Raw genomic sequence first — 13639 nt, 5'->3', positions numbered from 1 at the left:
CAAACACAGTAAAATTAGCAGTTTTTTTTTTTTTTTTTTTTTCTACATTAGTTTCTCGAAAAATTTTTTCACAGCGAAAACACGGGTGTTTATGTTTTAACAGACTTTTGTTGTCTTCTCTTGATTTTTTCTAAAATCTCTTACTATTCGATTTCAAAGAAACACTGTGTGCAACGGTAAAGCAATTTTTTCCCTATCAGTGAAAAATGATTTTCGTATCACGTGCATAATGGCGTACAAAGATTATTTTTTTTTACCTTGAAACAGGACGTCGCGTTGTGACTTTCACGTTTCTTTAAGTTTCCTTTTTCAACATTCTTTCAAATCTACTAACTCGACTTTTTATAACGATGAAAATAGAATAAAAAAAATTGTACCAGTTTACGACTGAGTTAGATGATCCGGATTCCGTGAATTGCAAGACGAATGAAGACCCTTGGTTGAGATACAGTGATATATACCGTCGCTATCTTCGCTCTGTGATCCCCTCCACCTCGAATGTTTCGACGTCGCAGAATCTTTAATGCAAATTGTGTAAATAAAGGAACGCAACGCCTCGTGTTTTCATTGTATGTACCAATTTTGCTCTAGTTGATCGATTCTCATTGATCATCAATATTTGAATCGGATGAATTTTTATAGTTTTGCAATAGAAAAAATATCAATTTTTGACCTTTTATGCAGTAAAAAAGCAGTGTGATTGAAGATGTCAAGATTTTTACTCTGTCTGATACGAAGATAATCGAGAAGTTACAATTTTTCTATCAAATAAAAACCATTTTGTAAAAGTAGGGGCATCTCGTTAAATTTATACCCACGTAAGTCAAACCTCTGATCAATTCCAAGACCATGTTTACTTAATCGATCAGTTTCTAGTCCGAGTCATTTCCGGATTATAAATACTGATGGATTTTATTGCAAAATAAACCGATCGATTACATACAGAGAGTGCTGTTCAATCTTCCTAACTACTAATTATCTCCTCCGTAAGCAAGTGAATGATATGTTTTTGGTAGCACTAGAACCTACAAGACCGATGAACCATCACTTGCAGATGGAACAGGACAATTGAGTTATCTCCATCTTGGCTGATTACTTTCGTTTAAAATACACGTTTTGTCTTTCATTCGTCACATCACCGAGTTTTTTTTTTCTTTTCTATCTTTCTTTTTTTTTGTTACCGCCCTCCAATTGCCAGGGAAATATTAAATTAACGTGATTGAGTTATCGTCGTTGTCCAAATGTGTGAGAATGAGATTTGCCCAGAGTATACAGGTCACGCGAGTTCACTCTGCTTCCCCTTATCTATGGAAAACAGGTTTTAACAGCTAAGGCAGCATGAGTTGCAAATACGACGTCGAGATGGAGGCGTGTTTCACAGCAGAAATCACGGAACGTGTTTGTGTTTAATCAGACTTGCCGAGTCACGATGATTATAAACCAATTATTCTCTGTGAAGAAACATATCCAAGTATATGTATATCGTGCAACATTCTTCAGCGGATTATGTTTGCAAAAGTAAACAGTTTTTTACGTAATAAAAATAGCTTGAGAGACGATATTGTAACCGTACAAATAATGCTGATGAAATAAGTTAATGTATTTGAAAACAAGTGAATATATAAAAACTGGGGTCTTCACACCTATCGAACGAATTACTATCGATAATCAATTTTATTTTATTTTCAGAATTTTTATTTTATCATTAAATATTGAGAATTTTTATTTTTTTTGTTTCTTTGGTTAGGATAAAAAAAAAAAACAAAAAAAATATTTAGCGTATTTGAGTTGTGGGGGAACTAAGTATTTTCTCAAGTACCCCGTGCCCCCCCCCCCCCCCCCCCCCCAGGTCTTAATTAAGAATCAGTGAATTTTCCGTGATTTAAATTTAGAGAGTGGATTAAAAAACCTTTGTGAGGTTCAATGTCAGGCAACGCATGCCGAGGTGTTGCTAAAAAAAAAGTTGTCCAACGTGAGAGGTAGGTTAATTAGTACTGCTTGTAGAATGGAGGGAAAAAAAAATTGCGAAATTTGTAAAAAAATAAAATAGCCAAGTGTGATGATAAATGTTTTTAATCTTCTAGTTTCTTTCTTCGACTCGTAGCATCACTCCACCGAGTGGCATGTGTAAAAAGTTTCCCGTGTCCGCAGGCAGTGGTACTTTTGTGTCAGGACCTGGTTTGAAACGATACTTTGAGAGCAGAGTGATGAGTCCGATTTTAGTTTGAAGGTAACCGAATCGCATACCTGTGAAAACATTGCAAACCAATTAGCGTGTACCGGTGTTTGGAGTCGAAATGAGTATAATGATAACATACCGATGCAATTTCTGGGCCCTTCGCCAAAGGCTAGGTAAGCGTAACGGTGCCTCTTGGCGATGTTCTCCTCCGTGAAACGTTCCGGATCGAATTTCTCTGGGGAAGGATAAATGTCGGGGTCCCAATGGATACCCATAACTGGAATGAGGATCGGGGTTCCTTTTTCGACCACCAGGCCAGTGTCGAGTAGCTTAGTGTCCTGATTGCACTCTCTGTTCAGGATGGGAACTGAAGGATACTTCCTAAGGGTCTCTGTGGAACACGTCAGAGAGAAGGTTAAGGTGCTTATAAAGAAGCGTTGTACACCTCGAAAACGCCGGGACGCAAAACTCCTATACCGCTCAAGCGATCAGAGTGAAACTTGGGCAGTTAATGCCTTATTTTGGCAAAAAGTGGAGCGTCTTTGTACTTTTTCAAAATTTGGAAAAAAAATTTACAGATTGGTTAACACTCACAGAAATTGGCCAAATTTTGACAGTTGCACTGAATGGATTGAACTATCCGGTATGATGCCACTCGGCGGTGATGAAACACACATTTTGAGCCTAGTTCCATGAGATTTGATGGTGAAATGACGAAATGGCAGCTGATCTGATTTTCGATTACGAAGTACACCGAAATCTCATTTTGGCGACATTTGTTACCGACCTTTCATGCCTGCCGGTAATTTTTTACCAACATTACACGCATACATTACCGGCATACGCGTAATGTCGGTAACAAATGTCGCCAAAATGAGATTTCGGTGTTCTTCATAATCGAAAATCAGATCAGCTACCATTTCGTCATTTCACCATCAAATCTCATGAAACTAGGCTCAAAATGTGTGTTTCATCACCGCCGAGTGGCATCATACCGGATAGTTCAATCCATTCAGTGCAACTGTCAAAATTTGGCCAATTTCTGTGAGTGGTAACCAATCTGTAAAATTTTTTTCTAAATTTTTAAAAAATAAAAAGACGCTCCACTTTTTGCCAAAATAAGGCATTAACTGCCCAAGTTTCACTCTTATCGCTTGAGCGGTATAGGACTTTTGCATCCCCGCGTTTTCGAGGTGTACAACGGGTCTTTATAAGCACCTTAATGCGCGATGAACACTGACTTGAAACGTTAAACAAGGATGAGCTCTACAGTGATTCTAAAACCCTTGTTGACTTACCTGAGACAACTTTGTGAAGATAAGTCATCTCGCTTATGCTGTCGTAGGTCAAGCCTCTGAATTTCTCCAGTACTGTATTTATCTCATTGGACAGTTTTTCCTGAATGTCCTGATTCAGGGCCATTTCGTAGAGGCAGTGAGTCGCTGTAGAAGACGAGGTTTCGAATCCACCAACCCAGAACGCAAAAGCTTGCGCCGCTCCTTCCAGCATCGTGATTTTATCGATGGCGTTCACTGGGTGGATTTCGTCAAGGTCATGATACTGGGACTCGAGGTTGAATCAGTGAAAACCATACCTGAGTTCTGAGTCGTTTCCTTATGGTCCTCGTCGTCGCCTTGTACGTATCCCGTGTTTATCAACTGCATAGCAAGCTGCAGGAAGTCCCTTCTCACCACATTGTTGGCTGTCCTGTAGTTAACGGTGTCGGTAAACGCGTTCAGGATGAAGTCGGAGGCCCCCTTGTCGAAGAACGGAATCTTCAATGTCTGCAATACGGAGGGACAAAGTGCCATTAACGCGTTCTTGAGCGGATTCGGCTCCAAGAACTTTCGTCCCCAAGCACGAAACTCTGCGTCGGGATCCTCCAAGCTGTTGCAATCGATCCCGAAGGCCACGGTCGCTATCACATCGGTGGAGAACCTGCATCACATAACCTTTTTTTTTATTTCCAATTCAATGTTCATGAAAAAAAGATAAAGCAGTTTGAAATTGACGCGTGACGTCACAGTCGGTGCAAAAATAGGTATACATATACTAAAATTTGAAGGTTATGACGTCACGCGGAATTCAACTTGCTATATTTTTCTTAATAAGCATTGAATTGAAGAAAGAAAAAATTCGTGTCAATCACTTCTCGACATTCTATCAGTAATTTTTCTTTTTTCCTTCAAACAACCAATCACCTTGCCATAAGATCCTTGATCTCGACAAGGTCGTTCTGTTTCGCCTCGTAGGTCAGACGCTTGTCGAGATTGTCAGATATCTCCTTGACGATTGTGAACATGTGCTTTATCTTGCCGGACGTGAACGTCGGCGAGAACTTCACCCTGAGGTGCCGCCACTTTGGTCCACCCGTCAGGAACAGGTTACCCGACATCGGGTCGAGCTTCTCGTCACTGAACATACCACGGTCTTGGAATCGCGGAAATTCCTTCGTCAGGACGAACCGGAGTACGTCAGGATCGCAGATCACCAGGTTTGGCTTGTGGAATGAGTAGATGCCGAAAATTCGCTTCTTTCTTAGACGAAAATAACCGTCGCGCATCAATTGACCTGGAGGAAGTTATGTAGTGGATAAATAAAAATGTCGTGTGGACTTTTGTTATAAGTTAGAAAGACACACCGGATGTAAAAGACACACGGTTAGAAAATCGTTACGCGATTTGAATGCGCGCCGTTTTTTATGACAATTTTCAAATCGACGTTAGATTTCTTTCGAAGTGCGCGAAGAAAAAAAAAAAAATCTAATAGCCAACCCGAATTTTGACAAACTTTTTTACACTTCCTTCGAATTTCATAATCTTTACAGTCGTTGGTGGTCTACACTTTGATTGGCCCTGATAAACCTCATTCTCTGGTATAAAAAAAATGAAAAAAGAAAACATAAATAAATAGATTAAATACTGTCTTAACGTGCGCGAAATAAAATTGATGAATTTAAATCGCTTCTTTTGAAGGGGGATTTTTTTTTGTATGCGTGGAAATCTGTTGGAAAATATTATTCTGAAACGGATATTGATTTTTCAAATTTACCAGAAACATTGTTCTATATATTCGTTGACACCGGTCAAATTTTCGCTTTTTTTAACTCGATTGAAATATGATTTTTTCTGAGGAGGATGATTCCTTCTTTACCGATTGATCTCTTCCCCGACAATAGTGGCCACAAGTCACCGATCGGCACTATTGGTTCCAGTTGTGCAATTCCTCTGGAACTCCAGTAGTTGTAGGCTACATGCTTGAGGTAAATATATGCTGCACAGACTATGGCTATTATTATTCCCAATAGTTGGAGCGCAAGGTTAACCGAAAAGAGCGCCATTTTTCACTGTTTCGGATCTTATCCGTCTGAGAATCTAAAATTATAAATTACACATGAATAAGAGCGATAAGGTTTGTTCGTTTGGGAACTAATCTTATCGAAGCGATTGAATTTGCTAAAGATCGGGGAAAACTTTTTGATGAAAAAGTTCGATACCTTTTGACAATATGATAAATTATTTGACTTTTTTTTAGGATGGATATATTTTTGTGGCAAACTTTTAGTGGGGATTAGTAATCAAGATTTTAACGGGATATGAAAATTAATTATTACAGAATTTTTTAATCCCTTAGTTGAGATTCGAAGTCTCCATCAATTTCGGCCTGATACATACAAGTGTGAAACAGGACAGCAGCAGAGTTTATTTTCAGCACTCGAACTTCGCGTTTACGGTGATGTAAACAGTTAATAAATAAAATACATACCACGTGAGAAACGGAAAATAGCTGACTCACAGTTGAATGACTAGTTTGGCGCAAGGTAGGTGAAGTTTATTGTGAATGCAGAAACTTTTACTCAGCAATTGATACTCATGCTGTGAAAATGACAAGTGATTACATTCCATGTACGTATTGATGTCGGTTAGTTCTGCAAACGTTTACTAATTCGAAGGTTTCGATCAACTTTTGCCACAAGGTAGTCGTATTCAGTATCTTATCTGTGATTGATGCGAATTTGAAATAATTGATTAGATATCTATGCATTAACGATGTTTTATTTAATAATTGTAATCCGCGAGTTCGATTCATCGATAAATGACGATCCACGAGAATTGAATAATGACAGGCGTGAACATCAGGTGTTGAAATTGCAAATTAGCCAGTTCAACACGGTTTAACTCCTGAGCAGCTACTTGAATTTCATATCTACTATGCGTGTATGGAAATCAATAGTTTTCTCAATGATAACTACCGTCGATGTTTTAATGGTTTCGGATGAACCCTTCTTTTAGAAATATAGTAAAGAAAAATGATGTATATCGTAGAATGTAGAATTTTAGTGACATTATGAAGTTCTCGAGATCGATATCGAGTTTATTTATATATAGTTGTAAATTTATTTAGAAAATTTTTTGTCAATGATTTTTTGATCGATTATTATACGTAGAAAAAATCTCTGGGTTGTATAACGTTTGAAGACACATACCTGAAAATAGCTTTTATTGGAGAAATACTAATTTTTCATCTTCGCATCGATCTGGAATAATTTCGTCGGTTAAACACAAATGCTAAATGTGGCGCAGAATTCAATTCAACGTCTTTATTGCTCGAAGCATCGCTGGGTACTGAGGTGTTTTATTCGCGGTGGGGAGAGCATTGCCCGGGGTCCACCTTATTTATCATAAAATATGATTCATGATTTATTTGGCAGTGTTGAAAAAGTGGGGAAAAGAAATCACATACATCATACTCAACTCACGGTTAAACCTTGATTATATCGCAAATTAATAAGATGTTGCTGTTTAGAGTCGTTTTTTCAAACTCATCAATGGTAACTGTCTTGAGTGCAATGTGCCAGTAATACAATTTTTTTTCCATTTATATATTTCAGCAGCTTAGGCGACCAGATATAGTCAAATAGTACCGTGTGACCTCATCTGCGCCAGAGTATATCTATATATCTTATCCGAAAACAGTCAACGCCAGGGGCAAATAATTTCTGCAATTATGACCAATTTGTGAACGATGAGATACGATCGAAACAGTCAGCATATTAGATTCCGCAAGTTTTGTTCGCAGTTCGAAGAGGAGACTAAAGTGCAGAAATAGAACCATGGATGAAGAGATAAACAATCTCGTCCGTCAAAAGTAGTGTGCCATATTTAGTAGATACCATTAACTAATATTCATCAAAATCGTACGTAATACATCATATTTCATATTTTATGAACTACAAATTAGGGTGCAAAAATCTTTCGTCATTTGGTACCAATTTTATGAGTAACGTTTAGTTGTTTCAAACTATTTCAGAAAATTACTCCATAACGTGACGTACCTGTTGTTGTTCGATATCAATCACGACGTACTCACCTATTGAATGAATTTTCACACTTTGGACTCGGTGAATGGAAGCCTTCACACTGCTGAGTATTCTAGTCGCAGTTCTGATGATACTTGAATTGTTTTATTCGCGATGATCGGTTGTGGAAATATGAAAACCGTTTGTTGCAAATAGAAATTCAGCTTTTCGGAACTTTTGTAAATGCGTGTGACAAAGAAAATCACCGTACTTGCATTTTGCAAATAACCAGGACAAAAGATTTTTTCATAATTCTCCATGTTAATTCGATAAGGAGTGGAAATAATGAATTGCTCTTGGTTAAAACAAATCCTCATAATATAATTCTTATTGAAGAAAATGTTTTCAATACAAAATCAACTTTGATTATGAAAGAAATCTATATCGAACTATGTTAGATTTTCTTGAAGTCATTCAACTGGTCTTGAACAGCAAAATGTTACAAAGTTGAGTTTATTTTAAGTGCGGTACAGAGATAATCTTTTGAACCAATTAGGTTCGAATAGTTAGAATGAAGAGCGTGTTTGTTGTGTAGGGAATCGGTGAAGTAAAGTGAAAAATACATTAAATTGGTTATACATTAAAGGAACCAGAGGCTTGTTCGCAAATTTCGATAAAATGAAATGCTGGGCTTTCTATTGTTGTCGTTATTATTTTATACACTATCGAGGCTATATTTCCATTGTAAACTTCAGTCCCACTTAACAAATTTGAAAATTTATATCGAAACTATTCTTAGTCATCTAACGTCTTTCCTCGATTCTGAGCTTCATACCGCCAAGCGGCATTTGTAGAAAATTTCCGGTGTCCATGACCAAGGGTGATTTCGTGTCGGGTCCTGGCTTCAAACGATACTTCGAAAGCAGGGTGATCAGGCCGATTTTTGTTTGAAGAAGACCGAACCTCATGCCTGCAAGGAGGTCAGAAGGGACTCAGTGCACTTGTCTAACGAGAAAAGTACACGCATTCGGGGTGACCGATTTTTATGAAATTTGAACTGGTGAAACTAGATCGAATTTCGTTAGACTCGTTATTTTTCCATCCCATGAACAACGTTTCCTGAGAAATCACTTACGGTTTGTTTTGTAAAAGATTCTTTATTAATGTCTTCATTATTTGCGAGAATATTTTTATCTATAAACTTGTATTTTTTTTTCACCTCTCGTTTGAAAACTCGGTGTCAAGGTCAGAAAAAGGACATCTCGTTTGAGAGTATTGATTTATATATATAATGAGATTTTTGTTTTCTTTCGGTAATAAAAACACGAATAAACATTTTCTACTTAAATAAAACCCACGTGATATCTCAGGAATCGCCGGCCATGTGACGGAAAAAAATACGGATCCTATGAAATTCGGTCTACTTTCGCCATTCCAAATTTTACCGAATTCCGCCACCCTGGATGCGTTTACTTCCCTCGTAAGTCGGGATGGCCGTTAAAACTCACCGATACAATTCCTGGGCCCTTCGCCAAACGGTAGGTAAGCATAACGATGTCTCTTGGCGATGTTCTCTTCGGTGAAACGTTCCGGGTCGAATTTCTCTGGGGAAGGATAAATTTCGGGGTCCCAGTGGATTCCCAATACTGGAAAGACTATCTGGATTCCAACTGGAACGACGAATCCGGTTCCAGGCAACTCAACCTTCCTGTTGCACTCCCTGTTGAGGATTGGGACGGATGGATACTTCCTGAGCGTTTCTGTAAACGTGGATCATGAAAGTTTGGTCGAGCAAGAATCGAGTGATCCAAATTGCACTAGAATAACTGTTTTCAAATTCTCATCGTTCACTGACCTGAAACCACTTTGTGAAGATAGGTCATTTCCATGATGGCGTCGTACGTCAAACCCCCGAACTTCTCCAACACCCTGTTCATTTCCTCGGAGAGTGTATCCTGGATGTCTTGATTCATTGCCATCTCGTAGAGGCAGTGAGTCGCGGTCGATGAAGACGTCTCGAAGCCGGCAACCCAGAATACGAAGGCCTGTGCAGCTCCTTCCAGCATGGTGATCTTATCACTTGCAGTCACTGCAGCGTTGCCAGATAAGTTTTAAACTTCCTAAACTTCCTCTTCCTCAGACACTCGAGAAGTAAGTAATCAGTCGCCTACCTGAATCCTGCTGCGTGTCCTTGCCATCGTCAGAGTTGACGTAGCCCTTGGTCAGCAGCTGGATAACGAGGTCCATGAAGTCCTTTCGAACCACATTATTCGCCGTTCTATATTCGACGGTGTCCTTGAAGGCGTTTATTATGAAATTGGAAGTGCCTTCGTCGATAAACTTGATGTTGAACATCTTCATTACCGACGGACATAGTGTCATCATTGTGTTTTTTAGTGGTTCAGGCTGGAGGAATTTACGGCCCCATGCGCGAAACTCTGCTTCCGGGATTTCCAGGCTATTACACTCGATCCCGAAAGCTACTGAGGCGATTACATCAGTGGAGAATCTGTACTCGGAAATTCAGAAACGACGAGGATAATTTTGCTAGGAGTAGTGAAAATTACGAACAGCATAAATCTACGTCGATCTTCAGTCTGGATCGTCAAAATTCTGATGATTTGAAATTTTCACTGGCTAAAGCTGGAGGAAAGTAAAAATCTTTGTATCGATAATTGATTGTAAATTTCATTTGGCCCGAAGGCATGTAAACCCAAATTACACTTCAAAAATAGAACCATGCAGACTGATGAGACCATTCGTAACAATCAGTCCGGATGTCTTCGACGTTCTCCATCTTAGACCACTCACTGTACGCGCGTCAACGATTTCATTGCACCCACCTTGCCATGAGATCCTTGACCTCAACGAGGTCGCTCTGGCTGGACTCTATGGCTATCTGCTTGCTAAGGTTGTTCGCAATATCCTTCACCGTGGTGAACATGTACTTCATTTTCCCAGACGTGAATGTTGGCGTGAACTTCATCCTGAGATGCCGCCATTTCGGACTACCAAGCTGGAACAGGTTAGCTGTCAGTGGCTCATGCGTTACATTGGAATACATGCCGCGGTCCTGAAACGCCGTAAACTCCTTCGTGAGTATAAATCGAATGATCTCAGGATCGCAGATTACGAGGTTGGGTATGTGGAACGAGTAGACTCCGAAGATGGGGTTCTTCCTGAACTTCAAATAGAGGTCGCGCATCTGTTGACCTGCAAGACGCAAGCGATGAATATCCGAAACGTGTCTGAGATTTTGCTTTTTCATGGAATGAAAATTTCGTAACCGAATCACCTTACCCACGGACTTTTTTCCTCTAAGGACCGGAAATAAGTTGCCAATCGGGACGACAGGTTCGGCCTGCGCGACTCCTTTCGAACTCCAGTACTGGTAAGTGACATGTTTCAAATAAAGATATGCCGCAACGAGGATCGCAGTTATCAGTCCCAGAAGCTGGAAGAGCACGTTTGCCGAAATAAGCCCCATGGATCCAAAAACTAATCAGGGATTCCCCTGACTGCAAGACTATTCCTGGACTTATATTACTGATCGCTCAACCTGAAATTACACCTCTTGTTACACCAGCACTTGTTTTTTTTTCTTCTAAAAATACAGACTATTACAATTGCCTTAGATCGCTGCGATCCTGAGGTTATATTAACAACATTAAGTCTATCAATCTCAAACTAATTGCCTCCAATTTCAAACGGACAACACATTATAAAGCGATTTTAGCAATGCACATTCAGGGTGATGTTCAAAAATATCTTTTTCTCGTAATTGAACCGCGGCTCACGAGTGCCATGGAGGACTTGGCTTCTGTTTTTCTACCGCACGTTATTGATGATTTTATAACGACGTGTCAATTATCGCGTTCGACTGCAAGTGCCTCGACGCGATATTTTTCGTGTCAACATGATCCACGATCAATGGTAACTGTCTTGAGTGCAATGTGCCAGTAATACGATTTCTTTTTCATTTCTATGTTTCAGCAGCTTAGGCGACCAGATATGGTCAAATAGTACCGTGTGACCTCACCCGTGCCAAATTATATCTGTATATCTTAATCGAAAACAGTCAAACTCAGGGGCAAATAATTTCTGCAATTATGACCAATTTGTGAACGATGAGACACGATCGAAACAGTCAGCATATTAGATTCCGCAAGTTTTGTTCCCAGTTCGAAGAGAAGACTAAAGTGCAGAAATAGAACCACGGATGAAGAGATAAACAATCTTGTTCGTCAAAAGTAGTGTGTCATATTTAGTAGATACCATTAACTAATATTCATCAAAATCATACGTAATACATCATATTTCATATTTTATGAACTACAAATTAGGGTGCAAAAATCTTTCGTCATTTGGTACTAATTTTATGAGTAACGTGTAGTTGTTTCAAACTATTTCAGAAAATTACTCCATAACGTGACGTACCTGTTGTTGTTCGATATCAATCACGACGTACTCACCTATTGAATGAATTTTCACACTTTGGACTCGGTGAATGGAAGCCTTCACACTGCTGAGTATTCTAGTCGCAGTTCTGATGATACTTGAATTGTTTTATTCGCGATGATCGGTTGTGGAAATATGAAAACCGTTTGTTGCAAATAGAAATTCAGCTTTTCGGAACTTTTGTAAATGCGTGTGACCTGGGCCACGGCTGGAGGTAAAGTGAAAGCCATCTGACATTCTCTGATATTGCCTGTCGTTTCTATCACTCTATAGGTGTAAACGAATTCGGAACACACCAAATTAGTAGACTATAGAGTAACCACTAGACTATGGAGGCTACATTCAAATTGAGTAGATGAAATGTAGAACCTGCGCTTGACCCATGCTTACCAAATCATGCACCATCATCTCCGCTGGCGCAATTGTCAGGAGTCACGGCAGAATAACCATAATCGTGGTCCGAATTCTTGCGTGGTGACAAAATGTTTGTCTGAGTAACAGTTTAGGGTGATAATTATCAATGAATGGTAATCGAATACCTTGGCAGACGAACGAAGACCTCCGGAAATACTTACCTCGCCTAAAGTTAGTTTGATTCTACACTATGAAAGTGAATGACATACAAAATTCCTCAATTTCGAAGCACCAACGAAGAATTTCGAAGTGACAACGGACTACTTTTTCTAGGGTCGTAAGCAGAGTATTTTATACGATTCCAATTGTGGACACGATACCAAACAAAACGTTTGATCTTACCAAAATTGATGAGATTTCTAAAGATCAGTTTGACACATTTGAGTATCCGTCACCTTCGACTAGTCACTATAAGTTTGTAGATTTTCTCAACCAACCCACCTAGCCACGAGATCCTTGACCTCGATGAAGTCGGTTTGGTTGATCTCTTTGATTATCTGCTTGCTGAGCTTATCCACGGGGGAAAACTTTTTAATGGAAAAACTCAATAGCCTTTAATAATATGATAAATTATGCACCTTTTTTAAGGATGCAAATATTTTTGTGGCAAATTTTTAGTGGTGAGTATTATTCTAGATTTCATCAGGTTACCAAAATTCTTGTAGAATTTTTCAATCACTGAGTTGAGATTTGAATTCTCCATTAATTCTGATCTGATACACGCGAGTGAGACAGGGCAGCAACAGATCTTAATTTGTAGATTTAATCTTCGCATTTACGGTCTCGTAAACAGGAAACAAATGAAATACATAAAACCCATAAGAAACAGAAATCATCTCTGCATCGGCCCGAAATAATGTCGTCGGTTAGAGCTGTTTAGAATCGCTTTTCCAGACTCTGGAAAATTTTCGCTCGTGAATTTTGAATCTATTTTGTTACTGAGATATATTGTTGCTCCATTTCCACATCTTGCAGTGTCTCTACCACACAATTAACTCGAGAACGTTGTTATTGTCATTTCGAATACTCGATGATCGAAGAAGCTTGGCAATGTTTGCGACAACTTGACAGAAGTGTGCTGCCTCTTGTGTCTATGATGATCGGATAAACAGGAGGACGTGTGTTAGAGACGCGCCATTGCTTTTACGCACGCTGACGTAACTAGATAAAATTTTAGTTCAAATGCGCTAGGTCAAGGTAACCGATTCATCACTCTAGGAGGGAAGCGCGTTCGTTGAACTCAACTGATTGTTGGATGCGAGTAAAGTTGGAGAGACCTCTACATCTAC

General features: G+C 39.2%; 2 protein-coding genes across 2 annotated transcripts; both read right to left on the bottom strand.

The window, feature by feature from the left end:
- Positions 1 to 1961: 1961 nt before the first annotated feature.
- Positions 1962 to 5545, bottom strand: LOC124414541 (probable cytochrome P450 6a13). Its single transcript, XM_046895505.1, has 6 exons — positions 5333 to 5545; positions 4381 to 4750; positions 3774 to 4117; positions 3478 to 3711; positions 2319 to 2570; positions 1962 to 2247 (listed from the first exon to the last, which is right to left on the bottom strand). Exons 1-6 carry the CDS (start codon positions 5517 to 5519, stop codon positions 2081 to 2083), a joined length of 1554 nt encoding a protein of 517 aa, XP_046751461.1. The 5' UTR covers positions 5520 to 5545; the 3' UTR covers positions 1962 to 2080.
- Positions 5546 to 8250: 2705 nt separating this feature from the next.
- Positions 8251 to 10965, bottom strand: LOC124414544 (probable cytochrome P450 6a13). Its single transcript, XM_046895508.1, has 6 exons — positions 10779 to 10965; positions 10322 to 10691; positions 9650 to 9987; positions 9334 to 9567; positions 8987 to 9238; positions 8251 to 8448 (listed from the first exon to the last, which is right to left on the bottom strand). Exons 1-6 carry the CDS (start codon positions 10963 to 10965, stop codon positions 8282 to 8284), a joined length of 1548 nt encoding a protein of 515 aa, XP_046751464.1. The 3' UTR covers positions 8251 to 8281.
- Between the last annotated feature and the right edge of the window lie 2674 nt (positions 10966 to 13639).

The sequence above is a fragment of the Diprion similis genome, chromosome 14 (genome assembly GCF_021155765.1).
Source record: "Diprion similis isolate iyDipSimi1 chromosome 14, iyDipSimi1.1, whole genome shotgun sequence".
Lineage (NCBI taxonomy): Eukaryota > Metazoa > Arthropoda > Insecta > Hymenoptera > Diprionidae > Diprion > Diprion similis.
This window is presented reverse-complemented; position numbering and strand designations above follow the sequence as displayed.